The sequence below is a fragment of the Vigna angularis genome, chromosome 1 (assembly GCF_016808095.1).
Source record: "Vigna angularis cultivar LongXiaoDou No.4 chromosome 1, ASM1680809v1, whole genome shotgun sequence".
In the NCBI taxonomy this organism is placed as follows: domain Eukaryota; kingdom Viridiplantae; phylum Streptophyta; class Magnoliopsida; order Fabales; family Fabaceae; genus Vigna; species Vigna angularis.
The window spans coordinates 17,016,450-17,044,364 of record NC_068970.1 but is presented as its reverse complement, the minus strand read 5'-3'; the positions used below and the strand labels follow the sequence as shown (position 1 = coordinate 17,044,364).

Here is a 27,915-nt window from a genome sequence, read left to right as displayed (position 1 = left end):
GTCTGCTCTCCTATATTATTATATTTGTTTTCTCTTTTATTCAGCTTTCCATGTAATAATATACAATGATTCAACATCGGAGGGTCTTAATGTTGATAATGATGCCTAACATGTAAATTTTTAATTTTAAAAAAATTAGTTCCTAAATTTAAAACTTAAATAAACTTAAATGACCCAAGTTGGATACTTTAATTTATATTTTAATAATTTTGAAAATTAAATTTATGGATACTCATTGTTAAAATGATTGCTTTCCTATATTAAAGGCTCTAGAATATAGCACTTATGTACATAATTAGAAATATCTTATCTCACCATTTACATAAATAAATAAATTGAGGAGTGGGGTGCTGATTTCTAGTGGTTACAGATTGTTTTTAATTTGTTAATCAAGCACATAAAAAGTCTTCTTGATGACGAACCTTACAGATTATATTTAAGTCTTTAAATTTTAAAATAAAATCATCAATCATATTTAATCACATATGACATGACATGAAGAATGATGTCACAATGAAGAAGTGGTGCCAAGGCCATGAATAAATAATAATAATTTATCTTAAGGTTATATGCTTTCAATGAATAAAAAGAAAACACGAGTTTTAATATATATATATATATATAAAAATAAAAAAAAGTGGGATAGAATTTAAGAACATAGCTGTGTCATGAAAAATTATACTGACCGTGGAAACAACCAGGTCCAAATTTAACCCTTTAACAAAATCATGATTTGAAACTCATCACATATAAAAAGTAGTCACAAAATCATAGATAAGAAAAAAAGTAGCAAGTGATATTAGAGTTCCACACTCCAATTGTACTACTAACTAGAAAAAAAGAAACAAATTGATGCACCAAAAGAAAAAGAAAAAAAAGTTATGAATATAGCATCTGTGTTGTATCATATTCTAGATCAATCAAAAGCTAATACAGGACCAACTTCTACACTCGTATCTATAGAGATTATTCCATGCATTCTGCAACGCTCAAAAGTTATATATTTGGAAATCATAACGCATAATATACTTAAAGAATCTAGCACATGCCAAACTGGCGGCTACAAGTGTTCCAATCAAACTATGATGAACACATCTTTCACCAAAGCCAAATCTACGATTCTAGCAGACAATAATTTCCTAAAATAAACAGATTAATCAGCATGAGAAACTGAAACAATGGAGTTATAGAATCATTTGAACTCTTTGCCGGCAAATATGTATATAAAGAAAATGTCTCAACAGAAAAAAACACACATGCAAATGTTACTTGGAAAGAGACGACAACCAGAATAAGGGAAATCAAACGAAGGGAATCGCAAAGAAGCATGTTCCATCCTACAGTCAAATGTTCTATGGAGTATGTATTACTGGAAATCTTAAATATCACGGTGAGCCAGTGTGCAGAAAGGAATAACAATGTTCAAGTGCTTTTGACATGGTGCAATTCAAAGTCCAAATTTAGAGGATAAAACTTCCACAGCTTGCCAATAAAGCAGGCTCAGATGTTCCTCATCACTTGTTGGAGAAGCAAGGGATTCAGGTCTGTCGGTATTACTTCTCTCGGCATTGTTGTTCAGATTTTCCTCATGTGGTTCAACTTTGTCATCATTTTTGTTCTCTTCTGTTGGCATCTTGACGTTCACATCTTTGCTTGGTTGATCATCCACATTCTCAACAGGCAGACAGGGGCCAACTTCCGGGGTTGCCCTTTCAGGCCACAGTGAAGTATTAAGATCAAGAACGAGATCAGATTCACCAATTCCATGTGCTTCAACCTTGTCACCTGAAAAACTTGTATCCACAGCATCAGATTCAGGAATATCTGTTGCTCCAACCTTGTTGATGCCCCCTTGAAGATTCACATTGAGATCCAATGCTGAACTGCTCACAAAATCTCTAATTTTTCGCTGCAATAAAGTAAGCATGTATTAGCACCAATTGTGTATCCATGCACATAGCCTTTATTCCATGCACATGGTATCTAAATTCATTTTACAGCTTATGTCATTGTCACTCTCAATGCTGACAAAACAGGATTTCTTTCTTTCACTTGAGTTCAATATACTGACTGATTATGTAGTATTAATTGTGCAACAATATCTCTAACATTTTTAAATAGAACTGTGAGCAGACTCGGTATAGAAGTTATATGGTAGGACCCAAGCAAAGACAAGAAAAAATATAAGGTAATTGGTATCTGTATTCTGAAAATTCTCTCAAAAGGATGAATCCATAATACAACGTAGCATAGGATGTATAGACAGACTAAAATTATATAACAAAGGAATGGAACAAAGATTCTAGCGAGATGAAAAGCAATAAACTAGAAAATAACATTCTTCCCGAGAATAGGACCCTTCTACATAACAGAATCTTCACTCTCCATCCCCCACCTCCTCCCCACTACATACAACTGTTTCCATTTCTCTTTACGATCATTGCCAACCATCCTTTTTGTTATGTGTTTGTTTAGGTAAACTTCTTTGTAAACAATTTTTAGGAGATAAAAACTAGAAGAAACGTTGAAATGCCCTTTTCCATAAGCTAAAACTCACAAATACACATGTAAAAATTGATTTAGAAGAAACTAATAAAGAGAACATTTACAAATTAATTTTTGCAAAAGCTAACTTTAACTCGAGGAGAAACTTATTTCATTTTCCCTTATTTTATCCTCTTGAAAGTTTTATAAAAGCAATCATTTCAGATTTGGACAGCGACCCAAGATTTGTCGCCTTTTTAGTATCATGTATAGTTATATCTTTCCCAACCTTTTTCATTGGCAAATAACGAGCTTCGTCCAGATGTCCTTCAAATTTCACATCCACAATCCCAGTCAATCCGGACATCAAGTGAGGGCCTGCGTGGATACATCAAAGTTAATAATACTTATCTAAATTAAATAACACCGAAAAGAAAGTTATCACCGTGTCACGTATACAACATGTGTTATCTCAGTTTGTGAGCCCAATGTTGGCAATTCATTACCTGAATGAGAATGTGACTTGGGTTTTTCCAGATAAACACAGGAAGATTGCTCCACATTTGCCTTCCCCAAGTTTTCGGACAGCAACTCCCTAACTAGTGGAGATCGTTTGGGTGATGTTGACGTATTAGGGAGTCCAGCACTTGTATCAAGAGCCTTTGTTTTTCTATCTAAATCAACTTGTAAGGTGTCAGCACATCTCTTGTCACTAAAAGCATGAGAAGCTTTAGCTTTGTCTTGAGGATTGCAAGAAATTTGGAGCTCAGAAGTAGTATCTTTGGTTTCTTTTGCTTTTCCATCTTTAAAAGTTTTGTATGAGGAGTCCTTATGCTGCAGTGGGGTGTTGTCGCAGGATTTGGCACTCATTTTGTCCTCCTTCAAAGACTGGGCTTCTGACTGGACACCATGCCTGTTAGCTGATGAATAAGATCTAGTACTTACACCTGTGTGCCTTTTCCAATCATGGAAAGATTTTGAGTTTAATTCTGCACTACTTGAAGATTCAAGATTTACTTGACTTTTGGATTTTTGGCATTCTGACTTCTTGCAGTCTTCACACATCCACCAATCACCTTCAGGAACTTTCTCCAACATATCACGCATACAATAACTGGTTGATGAATGAGAAGTAAAACCAGATCATTTCACTTGCCCATAATAAGAGGCTACCAAAACAAATATACAACCATGCAAGATATTATAATACATACATGTGCTCTGCCCCATCAGTACACTTGTTACAAATAGCAAGATCCTCTTCATTTCCTGCATCCCCACAGATATCACAAACTATATCCTGCTATCAAATGGGAGCAAAAGAAGCTATATAAATTCATTTGAAACAAAAAATAAGCAAATTTTATGTGGCATGTATACGTCTTTTAACATGCTATAATGCTATGTCAGAAGTTCACGAAATTGTTGTCAACAGAACTTGATTATTCGGTATGATGCAGAAATGGAAAAAAAGAAAAAAAAACATTTGTAGATGGAATTTCAAACACTAAAAGAGCACAGCATGCCACAACAGGATGTAAAGGATTCTGTTGAACACCAAGTTTTTCTAGAGTGAAATTTGAATGGGATACTTAACTGAGTGCCATGTATAACAGAAAGATAGAGAAAGCTAGGTTAAAGATCTATCAAATACTCCATGTTATAGGTTTGAAAAACATAAAATACTATATAGCACAGTGCTACAACAAGATCTACTAGGGTAGCAACAAAGGGGTCAAAAGGCAGACAATCTAAGTTTGCTAAAACGAAAATTCACAATCTTACTATTAAAATATTTAAAGTAGTTTTCTTAACATTGCAAATTCGTTTTAAACATTCCATGCACCATATGGAGCCCGTAAAAAACTTAGATTTGCTTTCTATTTTAAACCTCACTTAACTTTCCCTGTTTTTCCTCAACCTTGATCAATCCATATATTTCCTCATGTAACACCTGTCCGTTTTGCTTATGACCCTTTTATTATTATTAAAAGTTTAACATTTAACCACTAGCATATAATAGTGTTCCTTGGCTCACATTTTGCAAAAAGAAATTCCTTGGTGTAAATCATCAACTACTGGTGAGGTTTCAGATAACCCGGTTTCTCCTCCAACATTCAGTGAAGAAATTCCATCAACTTTATGACACTAAGTAAACAGAGTGAAATAAGAGACTCTTCCTATTACTGAGTTCCAAACACACCTCAGTGGACAATATTTTACTATTTCTTCAATTTTTCTTTTCATATAGGAATGTAGAATCACTACGATCAGTAGGATAAGATTTGGTAATCACGAATGTTTTTTCATGAATTTGAAAATGAAAAATACAAAAAGCTCCTATGCAATTTGAGATTGAATCAACAAAACCAGAACTAGAACAAATAGGTCAATAAACAGTCCGCTTACAGAAAACTAAAACAACAACAAAAGCCTTATACCACTTGGTAAGGTCAGCTACACAGATAACAAAATGCCGTTCACCTCCTTTAATTTTTGAAGTATGATTCACCATGGAATCCCTCTCAACAACTTCATCCAGTGTCCTTCTCGGTCTCCCTCACCATTTTAACAAAACTAAAAGACTATATAATTTACTCTTCTCACTAGTGCCTTCAGTACCCTTCTTTATACGTGCTAAACCCACCTAAAACAATTTTATTCATTTTTTCAAGTGTGTTCACACATCCTTCTTAACATTCTCATTATACTATTGTCACCTTTTCCTCTTGTTGCCTCTTTAAAGCTCAACATTCTCTATATCAGAGTATAATTGGACACATAGTAGTACAATAAAACTTGTCTAAGAATATGGTAAGAACCTTATGATTACAAATAACACCTGAAGCCTTTTTGAAGGCATATCCCCTAGCCATAGCCAAGCACTTTCAAGGAGAGTTGAAGTCATCTGTAAAAGATGGACCTAGACTCTCTCTCTTGGACTATCTTGGGCCATCATGGAGTTTCTAGAGTAGGAATAATTTTTGGACCTTGTATTTTGGATCAAGTAGTCTAAGATTTATTTGGGTTTTGTATTACGGGTCAAGTAGTGTAGGTTTTATTTTGGGCCTTGTATGTTGTGCCAAGTAGTGTAAGGTTTTTAGACCACTTAAGTCAACAAAGGCCAAGGCCTAATGTTGACCAAGTGGGATGTCCAAGAGCAAGGAGTGGACTTCCCAAACCTTTGTGAGAGTGGCCATGTGTCATGCTCACATTGGAGAGAATTTTCCATAGATAGTGGCCACATGTCCTCCTCCTAATGGAGAGATATTTTGCCACATGTTCTCCTAATGGAAAGGATTTTTCACCTTGTTCTCCAAGCTAGCCAAGTTTGGATTTTTAGGTCTAGCTTCTACAATTTGGAGACACCCTTGAGCCTATAAATAGAGGTGTCTCCCACTCTTGTATTCACCTTTGAATTTGAGTAATGTTATGCTTCCCTTTTTGTGCCATACTACTCATCTTAGGTCACCAAAGGCTAGAGCATCCCATGTGGTCTCCTCTAGCCACTTTCTTCTAGAGTTGGCCTAACCTCTCTTAGAGCACCATCAAACACCATTCCATCACCATCCAAGCACCAAGGCCATGAGCCTTCTCCTCCTAACCCACAAAATTCCACATCCTTTGTTCCATCTCACCATCACCATAGCTTCTCTCCTAGCTTTGGCCCAACCTAACTAAGGAGATTGCTATCACTTTTTCAATGTTATCCTGCTTGTATCCTATGTGTAAGCATAACATTATCATTAATGTCCTTATTATTTTGTCGTATTAATCCCATATATTTAAACTTTAGAACATGGTAGTAAGTATCGCATGATACATGATTCATATATACTAACAGCACAAAGAGGTGACAGAATTTTGGTAATCAATAACTAGTGGGTAGCTAAACTCACGATCCAGCTGTAAACCTCCAGAAACTGCACAAGGAGCCTGAATTGGTGATTGGCAACAATGATCAAAGTTGCCAACCATCACTAATCTTTTGTGTGGGCTGAATTTGCTAGACATCATCAACTATTAACACGTGAAAAAGGTGGCTGGATTTCAGTCATCAGCAATGGTGGCTATAGTCACACTCACCCACCACCTTCAACTGCTAACTTGCGTAGGCTAGTTAAATTATGGCAACCAGTGCAGTGACTGACATCATTAGCCATTGTCGATTGTCAATAGGAACAAGATGGCTGACTTTTCGCAACTGTTGGCGGTGGACAGAGGCCAATGGTAGTTGAGGATTGCGAACAAGGATAAATAATTGTTTTTAGACAACACGTAAAAATAAGCATTTTATACATTCTATATGGCAACATATTTCTAATTTGCTCAGCCATGGGTAGGAGCAAACCCACCTTCCTCTGCAATGTACACGCCCACCTTCAAGTGTAAGACTAACATTGTTTAAGCAAGAGAGGATTGCCTTCCCAGCAATGCATTGTAGAGGCTCACACATTAAACATTGCATATACCAGCCAATCACTTAGATTAAGCTTTCTAAAAGCAAAAAACTACTCAGACCATTTCTCATTCAGGCACGGGGCAAGCATAATTGTTGTGATGATTCTTCTGGGACTTAATGGCACATGGAATTAGTTTATAAAAGAATTTTATATCTAAAGAAGAGCAAGAAATTTTCTGAAAATTGCAAGTTGTTTTTTCATTTCTGGTATTTCTCAACCTGGTAGAATCTGGTTATATACATCAATGAAACTTGCAAAGAGATTTATATAAGGAAAGTAAAGGGCTAGGTTGATTGCACTTGGAAAGCAGATGGCCCATGTAGGACTACTTTTTTTCCTATACTGCACTGAAAAACAGCAAATGTATTGGGTCAGTTGAAGGACACAATATCAAATTTAGGACAGTCCCTAATCCCATCTTGAACTTGGTTAGGCCTAACTCAAAGGATTTCCCAAGCCTTTTTAAGGTCTACTTTAACCATACATATAGTTGATGTAAGATCTCAACACACCCCTCATACTTAGAATTGAACATCTTAGAGTGTGGAAATTGTAACACGTTTTTAATACACAGTTCAAGGAAAGTCACTGATAGGAACCCAGTAGCTCAGAAAAATCCAAGACAAGTTCTTGAATGATTTGATTATGAATACAACTGTTCTGCCAATGTTAGGTTTCTAGAAAGAGAAACCCAGCTCCACACACACTCTGTTAGGAAGCTAAAGGCATATGAGAGGAGGAATAAAAGAGGATGGCCGAACGGTAATGTTAATGACAGAGGAGGACCGAACAATAATGTTAGAGGAGGGCCGAACGAGAATGATAGAGGAGGACCGAACGGTAATGTGGAAGTAATATCCGAATGGTAATGCGGTTAACACCGAACGGACGATGCAAGAGAGGAGGGAGTGAAGGACCGAACGGTATTAAGTTGCTAATACGGTGGAGACTTTATGTTAGGAGGAAAGTCGGGGGCGGGAAAGTTGGTTAGTTGTTAGGAGAGAGAGTATAAATAATTACAGAATAAGGGGAGAGGGTTTATCAGGGATTTTGTTTAAGGTTTAGAGTGGACCTCTTGGCCAGTGGATGAAGGGAGGCTTCCTTGGGGAACATTTACTTGTATTTTCTTCTTTCTTTACACTACAGATTGAATAAAATACTTATACATACTTTATTTCTTTCGTTGTTGAGTGTGTGAGTGAGAAGAGAAGCTATTGTTTAGGTTCCTTGAATAAAGGAACCTAACAGATTGGTCCAACCTACCGGACCTGTTTCGGAGGGAAGAGGAGCGAGCAAGGAGGAACGGTAGCAAAGAAGAATGGAGGGGAAACTAAACGCACTAGAAGGAAGGATAGAGGGATGGTTTGTGGTGATAGAGTCGACTCTGGAGGAATTAAAGGTGGGGATGCGAGCAATGACTCTCTCGTTTCAGCGAACCTCAGGACCACGCTCCAGGAACCATGATCGGAGTTCCGAAGGAAGTCACGATTCCATCATTGCTGAACGTGAACGACGACCACCAGAAAGTTCGGAGGACGAAGTGGAAGATGGTAGAGGAGACGTGCAACGAAGCTAGATGAAGCGCGTTGAACTACCAACGTTCGAAGGAACGGATCCCATGGGTTGGATAGCGAAGGCCGAGAAATTTTTTGATCTTCAAAACGTAACGGAGAGGGAGAAGATGAAGTTGGTATACATTTGTATGGAGGGAGGCGCTAGTTATTGGTTCCGCTTCTGGCGGAAGAAGACCCAACACCCAACTTGGAGCATGTTCACTGCCGCCTTAACATGGAGGTTTGGGGATTAAACAGGGGTTCCGTTTATGAGACAAAGGGGAAATGTCGACGAATATATACAGGAGTTCGAATTCTTGGTGGCACAAGCAGTTGGAGTAAAGGAGGAACAATTATTGGGGTATTTTTTTCTGGGTTGCAGGAAGGATTGAGAAATCTAGTGAGGCCGCACGATCCACGCGATTTGTTGACAGCGATGGAGCGAGCTCGCGGTGTCGAGCAGGCGGGATCTGTATCGCGAGGTAATAGCGGAACGGGAGGAAAAGGAGGGACGACTTGGGGAAGATATGCCCCGAGTACAGGTACTGTCGCGAGGACGGAAACCTATCGCGGGTCGACGGAGGGGTCGGCAAACGCCGGTGGCGGGTCGGGAATGAAGAAAGAAGGCGTTTCCAGCAATTTAGTCTCCCGAGTAGGCAGTAGCGGAGGAGGGAATGCTCAAGGAAGAGGAGTAAGGACCTTGCCTTATCCCGAATACATTAAGAGGAGCGAAGAAGGGCGTTGCTTCCTTGCGGAGGCCCTTACAGCCCGGGCCATAGGTGTGCTGAAAGGAGTATGAGGGTGATGATTCTGGCAAAAGAAGATGAAGGAGAAGAGGGTGAAGAGAAGATCGAAATGGAGCAAACAAATATGGAGTTGTCGGTTTTCTCTGCCAGAGGGTTGACACAATCTAATACCATGAAGTTACAAGGCTGGGTACAAGGAAGGAAGGTTTTGGTATTAATTGATAACGGAGCGAGTCACAACTTTATAGCCACCAGATTGGTGGAGGAGTTGGGGTTGGAAAGCATCGATACACTTCCTTATAAAGTGTGCTTGGGAGATGGATAGAAGAAGGTGGCCCCAGGGTGTTGTTTGGGAGTTCCTATGACGCTGGAAGGTCTGGAAGTCAGAGATAAGTTGTATCTCTTTGAGTTGGGTGGAGTGGATGTAATATTAGGAGTAACTTGGTTGGCTTCTTTGGGAGAGATTAAAGTGGATTGGGGACAGCTCATTATGAAGGTGGAGCATGAAGGGAAGGAGGTGGAAATAAAGGGGGATCCTACCCTAACGCGACAAGTGATAACTCCAGAAATTCTCTTAAAAGAAAAGGGGATCGAAATAATGACTCTAGTTTGGAGTTTGAGTCAAACTAAGTTGATGAAAGATGAGGCAGAGGAGAGTTGCTTAACTCATAATGAAGAGGCCGGGCTGAGAAGAATATTAAGTGATTTTGAGGGAATATTCCGAGATCCTCAAGGTGTCACCAAAAAGGCGAGTTGATCATAGAATCCCTTTGAAAGAGGGTACTGAACCTGTAAATGTAAGGACATACCACTATCCTCATGGGATGAAGGAAGAAATTGAGAGGCAAGTGGAAGAGATGCTTCATATGGGTATTATTAAGCCCAACAATAGTCCTTACTCTAGCCCTGTAATTTTGGTGAAGAAGGATGGAAGTTGGAGGTTTTGTGTAGACTACAGGGCACTGAATAGAGTAACCGTGGCTGATAAATACCCTATCCCAGTTATTGAGGAGCTGTTGGATGAACTCCAAGGAGTATCTTACTTTTCAAAAGTGGATCTAAAGGCTGGATATCATCAGATTAGGATGAGGAGTGAAGATGTTCATAAAAGTGCCTTTAGGACTCACCAAGGGCATTACGAATTTATGGTTATGCCTTTTGGGCTAACAAATGCTCCAGCCATGTTCATAGACATGATGAACTCCGTTTTAAGACCTTTCCTGAGGCGGTTTGTATTAGTGTTCTTTGACGATATACTAGTATATAGCAAAACATGGGAGGAACACTCACAACATTTAGTGCAAGTCTTGGAAGTATTAGCTGAACATGCACTCTTTTCCAATGAGAAAAAAATGCAAATTTGGCAAAAGACAGGTGCAGTACTGGGACACAATATCTGCAGTCGGGGTTGAAATGGATAGAGAAAAGATTGCAGCAGTGTTGGACTGGCCGGAGCCCAAGAATATCAAAGAGCTGAGAGGATTCTTGGGGCTGACAGGCTATTATAGAAGATTCATTAGAGATTATGGGAGGATGGCTAGACCCCTTACTGACTTGCTGAAAAGGGGGATGTTTAAGTGGTCTACAGCTGCAACAGAAGCTATGCAGCAGCTTAAAAATGTTGTTACTACAGCACCAGTGTTGGCCTTACCTGATTTCAATCAAATTTTTTATGTGGAGTGTGATGCCTCTGGCAAGGGAGTGGGAGTAGTACTATCACAGAACAAAAGGCCCACAGCCTTCTTCAGTAAGGCCTTATCCGAATCCTCTCTTGCTATCCAGCATTGGAGGCCATACTTAGTAGGTCAGAAGTTTGTTGTTTATACTGACCAAAGAAGCTTAAAGTATCTCCTGGAGCAGCGCATTACTACTCAAAGCCAACAAAATTGGCTAGCTAAACTCATGGGGTATGAGTTTGAAATACAACACAGGACATGAGCTTCGAATTGAGTAGCGGATGGGTTATCTAGAAAAGGGGGAGAATGGGAGGAAGAAGACAAAGCACTTCAGATGATATCACGACCGTACTGATCAGATTTCCAGGGAATTATGGAAGAGGTCGAACGGGATGAGACTTTAAAGAAAATAGTGGAAGACATACGAGAAGACCCTAATTCCCATCCAGCTTATACCTTGGAACATGGGAGATTACATTACAAGGGAAGGTTGGTCTTATCAGCACAATCGGCCTGGATACTGAAATTATTGTTAGAATTTTATAACACTGTCACAGGAGGACATTCAGGGGTCTATAGGACCTATAGAAGGGTGGCACAATCATTGCATTGGGCAGGAATGAAGAAGACAGTCATAGACTATGTGGCTGCATGCCTAGTTTGTCAACAGCATAAATATTTGGCTTCCTCACCCAAGGGTCTTTTACAACCTTTACCTATTCCAAAAGCAATCTGGGAGGACATAAGTATGGATTTTGTGGTCAAATTACCCAAATCTCAAGGATTTGACACTATCTTAGTGGTGGTGGACAGGCTCAGCAAATATAGGCATTTCATTCCCATTAAGCATCCTTACAAGATCCATAGCTACAGTGGTTGTGAAAGAGGTGATTAAACTACATGGTATACCTATGACCATTGTAAGTGATAGGGATTCGACATTCTTGAGTATATTTTGGCAGGAGATTTTCAGACTGCAGGGCACCCAGCTCAAGATGAGCACTACCTACCACCCAGAGACAGATGGGCAAACTGAAGTGGTGAACAGGGTGATAGGAACATACTTGCGTTGTTTTTGTTCGGAACAACCCAAGGGTTGGAGCTTAGTGTTGCCTTGGGCTGAATACTGGTATAATACCAGTTTTCAGGGGGCATCCAAGTGCACACCCTTTGAAACTATGTATGGCCGACCCCCTCCCACACTGACACGATTCATTCTGGGGGAGACAGTGGTGGAAGCAGTTGCCCAAGACTTGCAGACTCGAGATGAGGCTTTACAACAACTGAGATATCATTTGGCTAGGGCTCAAGACCAGATGACATATTATGCCAATAAAAAAAGGGTGGATGCCAAGATCAAAGAAGGAGATTGGGTATTTTTGAAAATCCGACCCCATAGGCAAACATATATGCCCACAAGACTCCATCCTAAGCTCTCAGCAAGGTACTATGATCCCTTCTTGGTGGAGAAACAAATTAGTCCAGTAGCCGTTCGGCTGCAGTTACCGGACACATCAAAAATACACCTTGTCCTCCATGTGTCCCAGCTGAAGTTAGCTATAGGATCACATCCAGTTGAAGGCGTCCTTCCTACTGAACTACAGGATGACAAACCTCAATATACACCTATGAAGGTGCTACAGCGCAGAAACCAGCCGCAGCAAGGGGAGGAAATACCCCAAGTCCTCATACAGTGGCAAGAGAGTGGTGTAGACGGTGCTACCTGGGAGGAGGAGCAATATATTAAGCAGCAATTCCCTGATTTCAACCTTGAGGACAAGGTTGATATTGGGAAGGAGGGTAATGTTAGGAAGCTAAAGGTATATCAGAGGAGGAATAAAAGAGGATGGCCGAACGGTAATGTTAGAGGAGGGCCGAACGAGAATGATAGAGGAGGACTGAACGGTAATGTGGAAGTAATATCCGAACCGTAATGCGGTTAACACCGAACGGACGATGCAGGAGAGGAGGGAGTGAAGGACCGAACGGTATTAAGTTGCTAATACCGAACGGTGGAGACTTTATGTTAGGTGGAAAGTCGGGGGCGGGAAAGTTGGTTAGTTGTTAGTAGAGAGAGAGTATAAATAATTACAAAATAAGGGGAGAGGGTTTATCAAGGATTTTGTTTAGGGTTTAGACTGGACCTCTTGGCCAGTGGACGAAGGGAGGCTTCCTTGGGGAACATTTACTTGTATTTTCTTCTTTCTTTACACTACAGATTGAATAAAATACTTATATACATACTTTATTTCTTCCGTTGTTGAGTGTGTGAGTGAGAAGAGAAGCTATTGTTTAGGTTCCCTGAATAAAGGAACCTAACACACTCACCCACACTAATCACCAGAAACGAATAAGGAAAGAATAGTTCTGTATTGAATTATCTCCAAGAATCCAGTACAAACAGTCACTAGAGAGCCTAATCTCCCTCCCAGGACACATTGTCCTGCAACTAACAAAAGAATATACTCAACAACCCTCTACAACACCACAACTCTACCTTATATACACAGTTACACTTCTCGCCCTACCTAACTGCTAAATAGTTAGGTAATTAATGTTTTCTTTCTCCTTTCATACACTTTCCACTCTCTAACATTACCCGCAGTTAGATGAGCAACCTTATCCCCAAGGTTGAAATTCGGATCTTGGATCATTGAAACATTTTCCCATGTTGCACCATCTCTTCCCCCTTCTTGCCACTCCATTGCACCACCTCCTCCCCTGCTGCATTTGCCTTTTGTCTAAAATCTGAAAGGGTCAAAAGGTTGGTCTACTTGCAGATCTAGTGGTAGCTCCTTCTCAACATTCTGGGTACCCACTGCTTTTTTTAACTAGGACACATGAAATACCGGATGAATCCGAGCTGTTTTAGGTAATTGAAGTTTGAACGCAACCTCCCCCACCTGCTGTAACACTTTAAAGGGTCCAAAATACCTTGCTGCTAGTTTGGGATGCAGCCTAGCAGGCATAGAATTCTGCCTGTGGGGTCTTATTTTTAAGTAAACCCAATCATCAATCTTAATATCTCCAACTCCAAGTCTTCTTTTTTTGTTGGCGTACTTTGCCATCATATCTTGGGCTCGGTTTAAATGGAACTTAAGCTGCTTCAACGCTTCATCACACATTTGCAGCTCCTGTGCTACCGCTTCCACCGCTGTTTCCCCCGGTATAAACCTATTCAGGGAAGGGGGAGCTCTCCCATACACCGTTTCAAAAGGAGTATACTTTGCAGTACTTTGATAGCTAGTATTGTACCAATACTCAGCCCAAGGAATTACTATACTCCAGTTTTTTGGCTGCTCAGAATAGAAACATCTCAGGTAGCCTTCCAGTATCCTATTCAACACTTCCGTCTGCCCATCTGTTTTAGGATGATAGGCAGTGCTCATCTTCAACTGCGTGCCTTGCATCCTAAAGATCTCCCTCCAAAACACACTCAAGAACAAAGGTTCATGGTCACTGCCGATGGATATTGGCACCCCATGCAACCTTATCACCTCCTTAACAAAAATTTCCGCAACAGTATGGGCCGAGTAAGGGTGTTTCAGTGGCAGGAAATGCCCATACTTACTGAGGCGGTCCACCACAACCAACACTGCATCATATCCCTGTGATTTCGACAATTTTACAATGAAATACATACTCACTTCCTCCCAGACAGCATGAGGTATATGGGTAAGGGTTGCAACAACCCTTGGGGGAGGACGCTAAATATTTGTGTTGTTGGCACGTCAAACACCTTGCTACAAAATCAGTCACCATCTGCTTCATCCCGATCCAAAAGAGTGACTAGGCAACTCGACGATAGGTCCTGTACACCCCAGAGTGTCCCCCTGTGCTAGTCGAATGAAACTCAGCTAGGATCTTAGGTATCCAAGCTGACTTTGCAGACAGAACTAACCTTCCCTTATGATGCAGCCGATCATGTTCAAGTGTATAGGCTAGGTGGATTAGGATCCTTTCTAATTTCTTCCCTGATCTTCACCAAAGCTTCATCTTCCTCTACTTCTCGCAGCACTTCTTCAAAGTCTCCCCAATAAGGCCACCCCACCACCCTTAATTCTTTTTCCTCCTCCTCCTTGTCTTCCCTTCTCCTGGATAAAGCATCAGCAACAAGATTTGTGGCTTCGGATTTATACTGGATCTCGAAATCGTAACCTAGCAACTTCGCAATCCAGGTTTGCTGATTCTGGGTGGTTATCCTTTGTTCTAGTAAGTATTTGAGACTTCTCTGATCCGTGTGAACGAAGAATTTCTGCCCCAACAGGTAGGGTCTCCAATATTGTATTGCCATAACCAACGCCATAAGTAGTTCCTTCTCATATATGGACTTATTTAGTGATCCCTCTGACAGAGCTCTACTGAAAAACGCAATGGGTTTTTTTCCTTGCATTAATACTGCTCCTACTCCTCCTCCAGATGCATCGCACTCTATAGGGAAGGGTTGTTCAAAATCTGGCAGAGCAAGCACTGGTGCAGTGGTGATCAACTCCTTCAATTTGTCCATCGCCTCCTTGGCCCCATCCGACCACTTAAATTTCCCCTTCTTTAATAGTTCTGTCAAGGGTTTTGCTACTTTCCCATAGTCTTTCACGAAACGTCGGTAATAACCCGTAAGACCTAAGAATCTTCTCAACGCCTTCAGCGTCTTGGGTTCCTCCCACTCCATCACTGCCCTGATTTTCTCTGGGTTCATCTCCACACCCCTTGCAGATATCAAGTGACCCGAATATCTTATCTCCTCCTTGCCAAACTCGCATTTCTTCTTATTGGCTACCCATTTGTTCTTCCTCAACACACTCAGAATCTGTCCCACATGTTGTACATGGTCTTCCAAATTTCGGTTGTAGATGAGGATGTCATCAAAAAATACCAAAACAAACCTCCTCATGAAAGGCTGGAGTAAGCTGTTCATGGCACTTTGGAACGTTGCCGGGGTATTGGTAAGAACTCATAGTGACCTTGGTGAGTTCGGAAAGCTATATTATGTATATCCTCATTCCCCATCCTGATTTGATGGTACCCCGCCTTTAAATCTACCTTCGAAAAATACCTTGCCCCTCTCAATTCATCTAATAATTCCTCTATGACCGGAATAGGGAATTTATCCAGGATAGTAGCCTTGTTCAACGCCTGATAGTCTACACAAAACCTCCAGCTTCCATCCTTTTTCTTCACTGGAATCACGGGGCTCGAATAAGGACTAGTACTCGGCCTAATGATCCCTGCTTTCAACATCTCCGCCACTTGCCTCTCAATTTCCCCTTTCATCAAATTGGGGTACCTATATGGCCGGACATTCACCGGATCGGTACCCTCTTTAAGCGTGATTTGGTGCACCTTGTCCCTGTCAGGAGGTAACCCCTTGGGCTCACAAAAGACCTCTGCATGGTCCTCTAGAACTTGCTCCAACTTCTCCTTTTGCTTCCCCGTTAACCCCTGTCCTCCATAATCCTCTCGCCCCTGTTCCTGATGCTCTAAACTCCATACCAGGGCCCAGGTTTCTACCTCATTCATTTTCAACAGTGCCTCAAGTTCAACCAACCTCTTTGCCAATGTAGGATCCCCTTGATAACCACTTTCTCCCCTCCTTGTCTAAACGACATAGTCAGCTCACTCCAATTCACGGTGATCTCCCCCAACTTGGCCAGCCATTCCACTCCTAAGATCATATCCACTCCACCCAACTCAAACAAGTAAAATTTCTCTGCTATCTCTATCCCTTCTATATTGACCCTTACTCTGGGGAACCAACCTCTTGTTTTCTTCTTCTGCCCATCTCCCAAGCTTACTTGATATGGGGGTGTCTTCTTGGTCTAGACTTAGCTCTTCCACCAATCCCATGTTGATGAAATTGTGGCTGGCGCCACTGTCGATGAGTATTAACACCACTTTCCCTCCAACTCTACCCTGCAGCTTCATTGTTTTAGGTTGGTTCAGTCCACCAGCCGAGAAGACTGATAACTCCATCAGTTTCTGCTCCACCTCGGCCTCCTCCTCTTCTGTTTCCTCCTCTCATCTTCTGCCAACAACACTACCCGTAAACTCCTCTCAGGATAGTGGTGCCCAGGGCTGAAAGGTCCCCCGCATCTGAAGCATCTCCCCTCCTCTCATCGCTTCAAAAATTATGGGTAAGGAAGGTTTTGCGAGTTCCGCCTCGATTGTCACTGCCCACCGTTTTTCCGCCTCGCGGTGCTCCACTTCTCACAATTTCGTCTTGCCCTACCGAACCCACGCTCTCCGTCGCGCTAATTCTCCCTGGGTTACTCCTCACCGGTTCGGTCCTCGTCACTATTCCTCCACCTCCCGTCAACCGGTTCTAAGATTGCATATTCTTGGTTGTCGTCCACCCATTCATTTTCAACCCGCGTAGCGCTTCTTCAACATCGCGCGCAATCCTCATGGTCGTCATCAAATCTTGAGGATCGTGGGGTCTAATTTGACACTGCAACTCTTCCCTTAAGCCCGCCAAAAAATACCCCAACAACTGGTCGTCAGAAAACGCCCTAGTTTGTCCTACCAGCACCTTGAAAGCTTGCACATATTCCTCCATCGTGCCCGTTTGCTTTATCGCCACCATCCTCTCAAAAATTTCGCCCCGATTTCGACCTTCAAATCTGATAACCAAAGCTTCCTTTAGACCCCCCTAAGATTGGTCTCTCGCTTTTTCTTTCCAGAATTTGAATCAGTAATCGGCGCTTCCCTCCATGCTAATATACGCCAGTTCAACCTTCTCCGCCTCAGTCACCTTCTGAATTTCGAAAAACTTTTCTGCCCTGTTTGTCCAGTTCAATGGGTCTTGTCCTTCGAAAACAGGTAACTCCACCCTTCTCCGCCAAGTGGGTGGCCCTTCAGGGCGTTCCCCATCCTTCTCTTCGTCCCGATCATCCCGGCGGTCCTCCCGATTGCCATTGACCGACCCCTAACTCCCATCGGAGTTCCCCACGATATGTTTGGTTTGCGCTCCCATGATCCTCATCAAATCTTGGATATCCTTGCGCATCGCCATAGAATATTGACGATTCGCCGCCGATTCTACCTTCAAACCATCCACGGCGATCTCAATATGTTTCAGCCGCCCTTCAACCACGCTCACTCGCCTATCCATTTGATCTCCACGCCCAATTGGGATCCGGCAGGTCGGACCAATTGTTAGGTTTCTAGAAAGAGAAACCCAACTCCACACACACTCACCCACACTAATCACCAGAAACAAATAGGGAAAGAATAGTTTTGTATAGAATTATCTCCAAGAATCCAGTACAAGCAGTCACTAGAGAGCCTAATCTCCCTCCCAGGACAATGTCTCCTACAACTAACAAAAGAATATACTCAACAACCCTTTACAACACCACAACTCTACCTTATATACACATTTACACTTCTCGCCCTACCTAACTGCTAAACAGTTAGGTAATTAATGTTTTCTTTCTCCTTTCATACATTTTCCACTCTCTAACAGCCAATGTGGCAAGAAAACCCAAGATGTCTTAGAACACAGGTCTTTTCGAGAGGACCTTAACTCTCCCAAACCCCTTTTCCTCCTAAACTCCAAAAAACTAAAAGCAACAGCCTAAACAAAAACTATATATACTAGTCTGTTACAATCTGTTATAGCTGGAGGAGGTTATAACTACCTCCTTTATTTATTTCTCCTAGTATAGACTTTAACCTATCAATACCCCGCCCTTGAGGTTTCACCTTCTCCTCAATGTGAAAGTCTAGAAATTTTGTGTTGATGACATTTCCCAACTATTCTCCATCTCAAGGGAGTTCCTGCCATTTGAGCAAGACTTCCAGTTCGCCCGTTGTATTCCTTCATGTATCCAACAACTTTTCATGTGTAACTTGTAACATATATTCCTTGGACAGCACATCATAGGGGGTAAAGGTTGAGAGGATGGCATAACACTCACTGTTGGTTTGAGTAAAGATACTTGAAAGACAGGGTGAATACGACTGTGTTCAGCAAGAGTAATTTATAAGCAACCTTAACAATTCGTTCCACCACTTGATAAGGGCCATAATAGTGTGGGCTCAATTTTTCATTTGGTTTTCTTGCTAAAAATTTGAACCTATATGGTTGAATCTTTAAGAAAACCCAATCTCAATTATAAACCACATCCCTCTTATGTTTGTTGGCTTGTAGCTTTGCACAAATTATCTTCCAACTCTTTCAAAATGGCATCCCTTTCTTCCTGCATCTGATTAACACCCTCCACATTGGATTGGGATTGTTTTGCCTTTCAAAATGAGAGAAAGATCACATCCATATAAAGCCTTGAATGGTGTCATTTGTGAAGAGGTGTTGTATTTGGTGTTAAACCAAAATTCAGCCCAAGGTAACCAAATGGGCCACCGTTTAGGTTGAGTGCCTGACATACACCTTAAATATGTTTCCAGACAACAATTGACAGTCTCTGTTTGGCCATCCGATTGTGGATGATAAGCCGTGTTGTACTTAAATTTAGTTTTAGCCTGTTCAAAAATCTCCCTGCAAAATTGGCTAAGGAAAACCTTGTCTCAGTCTGACAATGGATGAGGGGGAATCCATGTAAACGAACAATTGCCTTCACAAAAAGCTGAGCCACTTCCAATGCTGAATAAGGAGAGATAAAGCAAAAAAATGAACATACTTTGTGAATCTGTCTACCACAACAAAATGGTGTCTTTACCCTTTGCTTTTGGTAGTCTTCCAATAAAATTCATGGGGATATTTGTCCATACTTGTGTAGGAATAGGCAGTGGTTGCAGTAATCCCGCAGGGACCAGTGTCTCAGTTTTATTCCTCTGACAACTGCATTACAAAAGTTTTGATGTCCTTCTGCATGCCCTCCCAATATAAAACACCCGCGACTCTTTTAAGGGTACGAAAATAACCATTGTGTCCTCCCAAGGAGGTTTCACGCAGCTCCTTAATAATGATAGGAATTTGGGAAGAATTATTGGGTAACACCAATTTACCATGATAATACAGTCTTCCATTTCTGATCTCGTAATGAGGGTGAGCATTAGGATCTACTAGTAAACCGATCATAATACCACTCAATTTCACATCTTTCCGCATCTCATCTTCCCAATCGTCCCATTCTTGGGGTTTTAACACAGAGATGCTGCTGAAATGAGCAATTCTGGACAAAGCATCAACCACGGTGTTTTCTCTTCCAGGTCTATATCTGATTTCAAAATCAAATCCAATTAATTTTAATGCCCATCTGAACTGTTCTTCTATTAAAAGCTTCTGCTCCATCAGAAATTTTAAGCTTTTCTGATCTGTCACAATCACGAAATGAGCCCCCAACAAATAATGCTTCCATTAATGCACTACTTGTAGTACTACCATTAATTCACTTTCATAAACCAATTTGTTTTGAGCATGGTCTGACAAAGCCTGGCTCCAGAAAGCTAACTGATAGGTTTCTGGAAAATGAAACCTATCTTTCTCACTCCAAAACACCAAAGTAAGACTTAAACGGAAAAGAATGGTATATTCTTGTATTAACAACGATCAAAATACAAGTAAAATGGGTATATGCGGGAGCCTAATCCCCCTCCTCATGTCCTAGCCCTGACTGTACAAAATAAAGTCTTAACTAACTAAACAAAAATACAGTGGTTATGTTTTATAGGCATGCACACCCACCCCTTCCTAACTGTTAATACAGTTAGGCTCTCCAACTCACTTCCCTACCTTTCTCCTTCTCTCATACACCTTCCAGCCTCTAACACTAACAAGACACCTTCTTGAAGAAGGATTGCACCTAACCGTTTGCTTGAAGCATTAGTCTCAACCACAAAAGGTTTCAAAAAATCAGGAATGGCCAAAGTGGGCAATCGTGATACAGCTTCCTTTAAGATTTCAAAAGCCCTCCGAGCTTCCATATTCCATTGAAACCCATCCTTCTTCAATAATTATGTAAAAGGTTTTGCAATTTTTCAGTAATCTTGCACTAACCGCCTGTAATAAACCCATAAGGTCCAAAAATCCACCTAAAGTAGTGGCATCTTTTGGGATTGGCCACTTCCACATGGCCTAAACATTCAACACTAGCTTGGCCAAAACTACATTTTTTTTTGTTGACTTCCCAGAGCTGTAAAACTTGGGATAAATGCTAGAGATGCATATCCAATGAAGGGCTGTAGATTAATATGTCATCAAAGAACACTAGTACAAATTTCCTGAGAAAAGGGTTTAGAACCTCATTCATTAAGATTGAAAGGTAGTTGGAGCATTAGTCAGCCCAAAAGGCATGACAAGGAACTCATAGTAGCCTTCATGAGTCCTAAAAGTTGTCTTCTCAATATCTTCCTCCTTCATTCAAATCTGGTGGTAGCCAGGTTTAAGATCCAATTTAGAAAAAATGGTTGCTCCAGCTAATTCATCCAACAACTCCTCAACTATCGGAATTGGAAATTAATTAGGGATTGTCAGCTTGTTAAGAGCCTTATAATCTACACAAAATCTCCACCCACCATCCTTTTTCCTCACTAAAATTATAGGACTAGATAAGGGTTGATGCTTGGGCAAATGATGCCATCCTTCAACATCTCACTAATTAACTTTTCTATTTCATTCTTCTTTTGGTAAGAATATTTGTAAGGCCACAAACTAGGAATGTGATAGGTCCAGGAAGAGAACTTTATAGAAAGATATACTTTATTCCCACAAAGTCTATTTCCTTATCAATGAACTAGGGAAATTAGACAAGAATTCTATTACAACTAAGGTATTTCGAGAGACCTCACTCTCCACAACCTTTCCTCAAACTAAGATAACTGTCCTAACTGTCATGTTTTTTTCCTTCTACTATAGACAATGCCAAACCTATCAATACCCCCTCCATGAAGTTTCACCTTGTCCTCAAGGTGAAAATCTGGAAATTCGTTGCTGATTGAAGAGGCTGCTTCCCAAATGTTGTCCGAATTTGGAAGGTGCTGCCATTTGATTAGGACTTCCAATTCTCCTTGGTTATTTGTCCTGGTGTCTAATAACTATTATGGATGAACATCTAATATTAATTCTTCAGTGAGTGTGGGAGGTAAAGGCTGGATAACAGTAGCTGGCTGGACTGCTCTTTTGAGGAGAGACACATGAAACACTGGGTGGATTCTGCTGTGAATGGGCAGATCCAACTTATATGCGACCATTCCAATTTTCTCAATAACCTTGTAAGGTCCATAGAACCTAGGACAGAGATTTTCACACAGGTCTTTTCGAAAGGACCTTAACTCTCCCAAACCCCTTTTCCTCCTAAACTCCAAAAAACTAAACAATAGCCTAAACACAGACTATATATACTAGTTTCTTACAACCTGTTACAGCTGCAGAAGGTTATAACTACCTCCTTTATTTATTTCTCCTAATATAGACTTTTCCACTGAACCTATCAGTCACAAAGCCAGGTAGGTTGCATTACAAAAGCAAAGAGTACAAGTTAGATTGATAGAGCAAGAAATCCAAGGGTCAGGTTAATTTTTGGAAAGTTGAAGGTGGTCCAAAATCACATCTTTTGGGAGTACATACATGTTTTTAATAGTGCAAACCTTGTATGTTAGAAAAGTAAGAAGCAAAATACAGTTAATCAGTTTTCTATAAAGCTCTAGTATTGAGCCATATTCACTAGTGAACATGTAAAAGTAAAATAGACACTTGGTGAGTTAAAATTTGGAAATGTTGATCATATGCAACTAATTTACTAAAATAAAAGCAACTTCACATATTGTACCAAATCCAGTCTTTTATGACCGGACCAAGCATAAAAAGTTCCATCTAGGGAATCACTATTAAGTTTGCTAGTTCCGGTGACTAGCTTTCATATATCATAACAAAGCCTCTTTGAGGTCCTTGTAAATTGAAACCACTTCAAACAAGTTGGAAAGTATTTTCTACTCTGGGAAAATAAAAAATGTTCTATTTACTGGCTGTATTCTTTCGTAAATAATTAGGCATTGACTTGTATTGTTTCCAAATTCTCTACTTTCCTTATTTTCCTAGTTTCCTAATACTAGAGATAGTGAATTATGAGTATATAATTCATCATGCTGAGAATCTCCTCAAGCAGTTAAGAAATCCTTGGTCAATCTCAAGTGACAGAACAGACAATCTTAATTCAAAAAATTTACAATTAATAGTGGATAGCTTGAAGTAAATAAAAAGGAAATACAACATACTTTACCGTCCATCTTATCTGAGGCACCCCAAGGATTCGCCAAATGCAATTGAACAAGATTCTTGCACACTGGTGTTCTTAATCACAACAATAGACTTATGGAGATGCTTCTTCTTGCATTACAAATGATGTTCAGCTTCAATCCAACTCAAATGTGATCACCACCGTCACAAGTAGCACAGCTATAAACTTCATCTGCCCAACAGCCTAACTGGATAGTGCTGTTTTTGCTAATGAGGACTCCCTTTGTTTGCTTAGGAACTAGGAAGGTACTCCCTGAAATAAAAAAATAGGAATCAATTTTTATTGATAGAAAATTTCCCCAGAGATCTATAATACAGTTACAAAAAATTATAAATAATCTGCCTCCACAAAGATAGAGCATTATCATAAAAATCTCTTAATGAAAAACATCTAATTGATCCGATCTGTTTGAAATAAGATTCCAATTATTGAAGGTTCTTTGGCCAAGTTTTGAGAATCATGATGATCGCAATTACCTTCGCCAAAATGAACACCAAAAACCATTTAAAAATTATCATCTAAAGCCAATCTTCATGAATTCTTCCTATCAACGGCATTGAAAATCAATCCCCAAATTTATACTCTCATGTAATAAGTCAATTTGAAAATTTATCACCGTCAAAATTGGTCAAACCTCAGGTAGGCATTGGATCGAATACGACATTGGGAATTGCTCGCGTTTAAAAGCAATTCAATGTCTTTGCACAAATCAAAATCCCTAAAAGTAGTTTAACTTTCTGCATTCCCAGAAAACAAGTTGTGATTTGAATATACAATAGAGATGGTACTTACCCCACAACTACAATTGCAAGTGATACTCAACAAAGGAGAGGACTGAATGCTGTCTAAGAAGAGAATTGGTTCCCTTACCCTCATAGGTTTAATCAGTAAAGTTGTCAATTCCCACACCCGCTGTTGTCGCCACTTGTTCAATATGCACATACAGTGGCATGAGCAACATGTGTCACACGCATTGCACGATCTGAACTTTTCTTCCATTTCAAACTCGAAAGGCTGAAAAGCTGGGAAACGACAATCTACTAATTGAAATAATAACAAATCACGACGGTTACCAATAACAACAAAGATATGCTAGGAGCCAGCAATGTACTCAATTAAAAGATATCAGCACAAACTATATGATTGGCAAATAACCAATATAGAATTGAAATCCTCATCATGGGTGGTGAAAATAAATACATACATAAATAACTCAGACCATAGACAACTTCAAAAATCAAATATCCTTTCAAGGAATTTAAAAATCAAGTCTCTTGTGTTATATTTTTTTAAAAAATAACTGTCTTTGAAATTAGTCTTAAGGCCTAACTTAAACCCACAAAACTGAATTGTAAGGTGAGGATTGCTTGAGCATTATGCCATATACCTCTAGTCGGTGTGAAACTAAACCACACCCTTGAGGTTTCAACTAAGGTAGGGTAAGGGTGACAACAATTAAGGTGGTTTTCAAAGAAATGGATTCAAAATCATATCAATTTCAATATAGCTATATGATTAATGGTGCTATTTAAAAATGATAGCACCCAAAAATGTAAAATTCCTTGCTTCATGGTTGAGAGCCTTAATGGTTGAGAAATGGATGTTCCATTCTCCATGCAAGAATTCCAAGGTTAATCTTTGTTAAAGGAAATATACTACAGGTGAATGGGCCACTACTGTACTAAGGTAGCCCAAGTGTTCATTGAAAAAATTCAACCAATTATAATATAGTTTACATTTATGGCACCCTATTATCTTGTTCCGCACTTTTACCTACACACAAGATAGTAGGAAAGTGTCAAAATGAACTAATAAATCTAGACACCACCAAAAGGGAAAACAAACATAAAAAGTTAGAAAATGTTCTTCGATATAAACTGATTGTTTATAACTTAAAGAGGGACGATGAAATTTTTTTATTACCATATTCTCAAATCTAACAACTCCCCAACTGGCAAAAACTATTACAAAATACAACAACATTAAAAACGGTTTGACAAGTCAAAAAAATAATCTCTACTACATAATTGCCCCCTATGATTATCACATGACTTGAGCTTCTCACATCAAAACTAGTTAGAATCACTTATTTCAGTTATTTTCAGTTTACTATATGCTCAAGGTAGAAGAGCCTCAATATTTACTTGCTTTATGGACTCTTTAGCCCTCTTCACTCCATTGAAACATTAAAAACACACAACAATCACCATGTGGTCAATCATATGGAACAGGTGATGCCACTGTACTCTGTCAAAAACTGAAAATTCATTTAGATAAAAGTAAATTGATTTTCATCTACTTCTTTTAATCAGAACATGCTTCCTTTGATTCATTTTTCTTACTCGAGCCTTGAAAATATAAAAAAAAAATATTAATTTCAGGAACTAATGTCAATCAGGTAGTCGTAACCCATAAGCTACAATGATGCAATCATGCAAACCATAAATGTGGTGCAGCATATGAACTATTGGATTTTAATGTTCAAGATTGAGTAGCAAAGTGCCGCTGAAGGAAACCTTGTCCAAATTAGACCATCACCAGGGCAGAGCAGAAAGGGAGAAGGTCGAGGAGAAGCAAAAGTTCTACAACAGGACAAACAAATTGATGCAATAAACCATATATGCAGAAGCTAAACCTTTGCAATACAATGACAAGAAAGAGCAGAAGAAACTTCCAAAAGGTTTCATTACTGCTTCTTCTTTTTTTCAGAACCATATGATCATTAAAGACCGAATTCAACAGTGCCATTGTAACATATGACAGGCATGCAACCCAAGCCGTATATACCCAAAATATATTAAGACTCCATATCATAAACAAGAGAAAGGAAATGAAACAGCATAAACAAGAGACCTTCCACAAAATTTTCTGTTTCTAAAAGAAAGTCAAATCAAGTATTGACATGAAAAACATAACCTTTATATTTATTAGATACCCACAATCCCAATCAGACAACGAAACCATAGATTCACACACGCACAAAAAGACCAAAGAGAAAACACTTAATCACATACTATATCCAGAACCGCCAGGCTAATTATAATATAAAATAGAATATTAATAGTAAGTAAAAGCAGGAGAGAAAAAATAATACATGCCTGAGAAGGTTGGTGAGTAGTAATAGTCTGATAGAGGATCCTTAAAGTTTTTAACTTTGGCCTCCCCAATGATGGCAATGATGCAAACGCATGAACAGAGGAAGCGATACCCATGACAAGGGAATGGAAGGAAGGGTTACAGACTCTAAGAACACTCATGATCCACACCACACTCTCTGCGTTGTGCATAATGGGCAATAATCTTTTGCTATTATTCCTCTTTTTTCTGCTATTGCCAAACTCAATTTCATTACTTGCACATGAATGCATTTGCATCTCGAAACCATACACACTCACCGCTTCTTTTATTTCCCAGTATCGCCAGATTGCCTGTTTTTTTAGTGCTAAAACAATTATTATTAAATACTTACGTCCATTTGAGATTATCTGACTTTCTTTTTCTCAATTCAGTGATTAGTACAAAAATAAACTAAAATTCAATTCAATTGATATGTATGGAAAATTATGAAACTGTTAAGTTATCGTATATTATTGTAAATTTAAATTAAATGCAAGGTTTTATATACATTTTACAGCAATTTATAATTATAGTATTTTATTTTTTTTCATTAAACTTAGTATGAGTATTTTGTTGTTTAGAAAATTTAATTTAATCTTTTATGTTTCTGAATTAAGCCAAAACGGCAATCCTTGTATTAGAATTTCACTAAAAAAAGTTGTGATTAAAAATCATCACAATATTTTATTTCATAAATTAGTCGTGCACAATTAATAATCAATGTATATTGATTATTTCTTGATTTATCTTGTATGCATATCAAGTTCTAGATAAGTGAATATTACTTTTTATAGCTAATAAATATATATTAGAGATGATAGGTGAACTTGTTAAACTTTATTATTTATAATAAAGTAATAATTTATTTGAATTTGTGAGATAATACGTGAGTATATATGGTATGCGAAATAAATAAAAAAGTAAGCAATATGCAGTAGATGTAAAACAATAATCAATATCAAGAATGATTAAAATTCTATAACCAATTAGCAGGGGATGTAAAAGTTTTTAATAACATAAAAAAATGTTTATTATGTTGTTGTGTATTACTTAAGGATTATGCGTGTTTTCGTGACTCTTGGAATTTTTTTTTATTATTATTATTATAAAGTTTATTGTCAAACTCGATTATTGATAAGTTTGAAAAGTTTAAGATAAGCTCATTTATTATTGTTAAACTTCAATCCTTTTCTTTTCAAAGCTTTAAAATTTAAAAGAATTAAATGTATTTTAATTTTTTTGAAACTTTAATACATTTTTATTCTCAAACTTTAAAAAATAAATAAATATAATTATTTTAATTTATCAACATTAAATATTTTTACATATTAAATAATATCTAAGAAAGTGTCAGAACTCATTTAAAACCACTAAAAACCCCTGCATAATGGAAGCCAAATGTCAAAGAAGAGAACTGGAAATCAGGTGACAGCAGGAGGCTGGTCGTTCGCTAATGACAATAGGAGTAAAATTCTGGGTTTTCAAAAGTTCACGCCACTTCTGCATGCTTACCTTCTTCTCCAAATCTCTGAAACCATTTTCTCCTCCTTCTCTCTAAAAAGCTCTTACTTCTCTCTAAGAAATCTTCATCTTTCCTTCCTCCGATCACCACTCAGGCACCATTTCTACTTTCCCGGCGTCGAGGGCGTCCGTTTGAACATATCAGTTTCGGATTTTGGACT

The 27,915-nt window shown here is 39.2% G+C and overlaps 1 protein-coding gene across 5 annotated transcripts; it reads right to left on the bottom strand.

Moving 5' to 3' along the window:
- Positions 1-1,192: 1,192 nt before the first annotated feature.
- LOC108323876 (uncharacterized) lies at positions 1,193-26,546 on the bottom strand. Of its 5 annotated transcripts, none has more exons than XM_017556681.2 (7): positions 26,215-26,546; positions 23,987-24,153; positions 23,094-23,368; positions 3,699-3,784; positions 2,991-3,598; positions 2,774-2,862; positions 1,193-1,909 (listed from the first exon to the last, which is right to left on the bottom strand). In XM_017556681.2, the coding sequence occupies exons 3-7, from the start codon at positions 23,103-23,105 to the stop codon at positions 1,448-1,450; spliced, it is 1,257 nt and encodes a 418-aa protein (XP_017412170.1). In that variant the 5' UTR covers positions 23,106-23,368; positions 23,987-24,153; positions 26,215-26,546; the 3' UTR covers positions 1,193-1,447. The 5 variants fall into 5 exon arrangements, with proteins under 5 accessions (XP_017412170.1, XP_052728048.1, XP_017412169.1 ...); XM_052872088.1 differs by having other exon boundaries at positions 3,699-3,787; positions 23,987-24,138; positions 26,215-26,535; XM_017556680.2 differs by lacking the exon at positions 26,215-26,546 and having other exon boundaries at positions 3,699-3,787; positions 23,909-24,152.
- Positions 26,547-27,915: the final 1,369 nt, after the last annotated feature.

Bases quoted from the DNA above. Each gene is read 5' to 3' on its own strand.
- LOC108323876 (XM_052872088.1), bottom strand. The intron at 3,599-3,698 runs GTATGTATTATA...TTCATCAACCAG, and splicing joins ACTGATGGGGCAGAGCACAT to TTATTGTATGCGTGATATGT. The intron at 1,910-2,773 runs GTTGGGAAAGAT...ACTTTATTGCAG, and splicing joins GTTATTTGCCAATGAAAAAG to CGAAAAATTAGAGATTTTGT.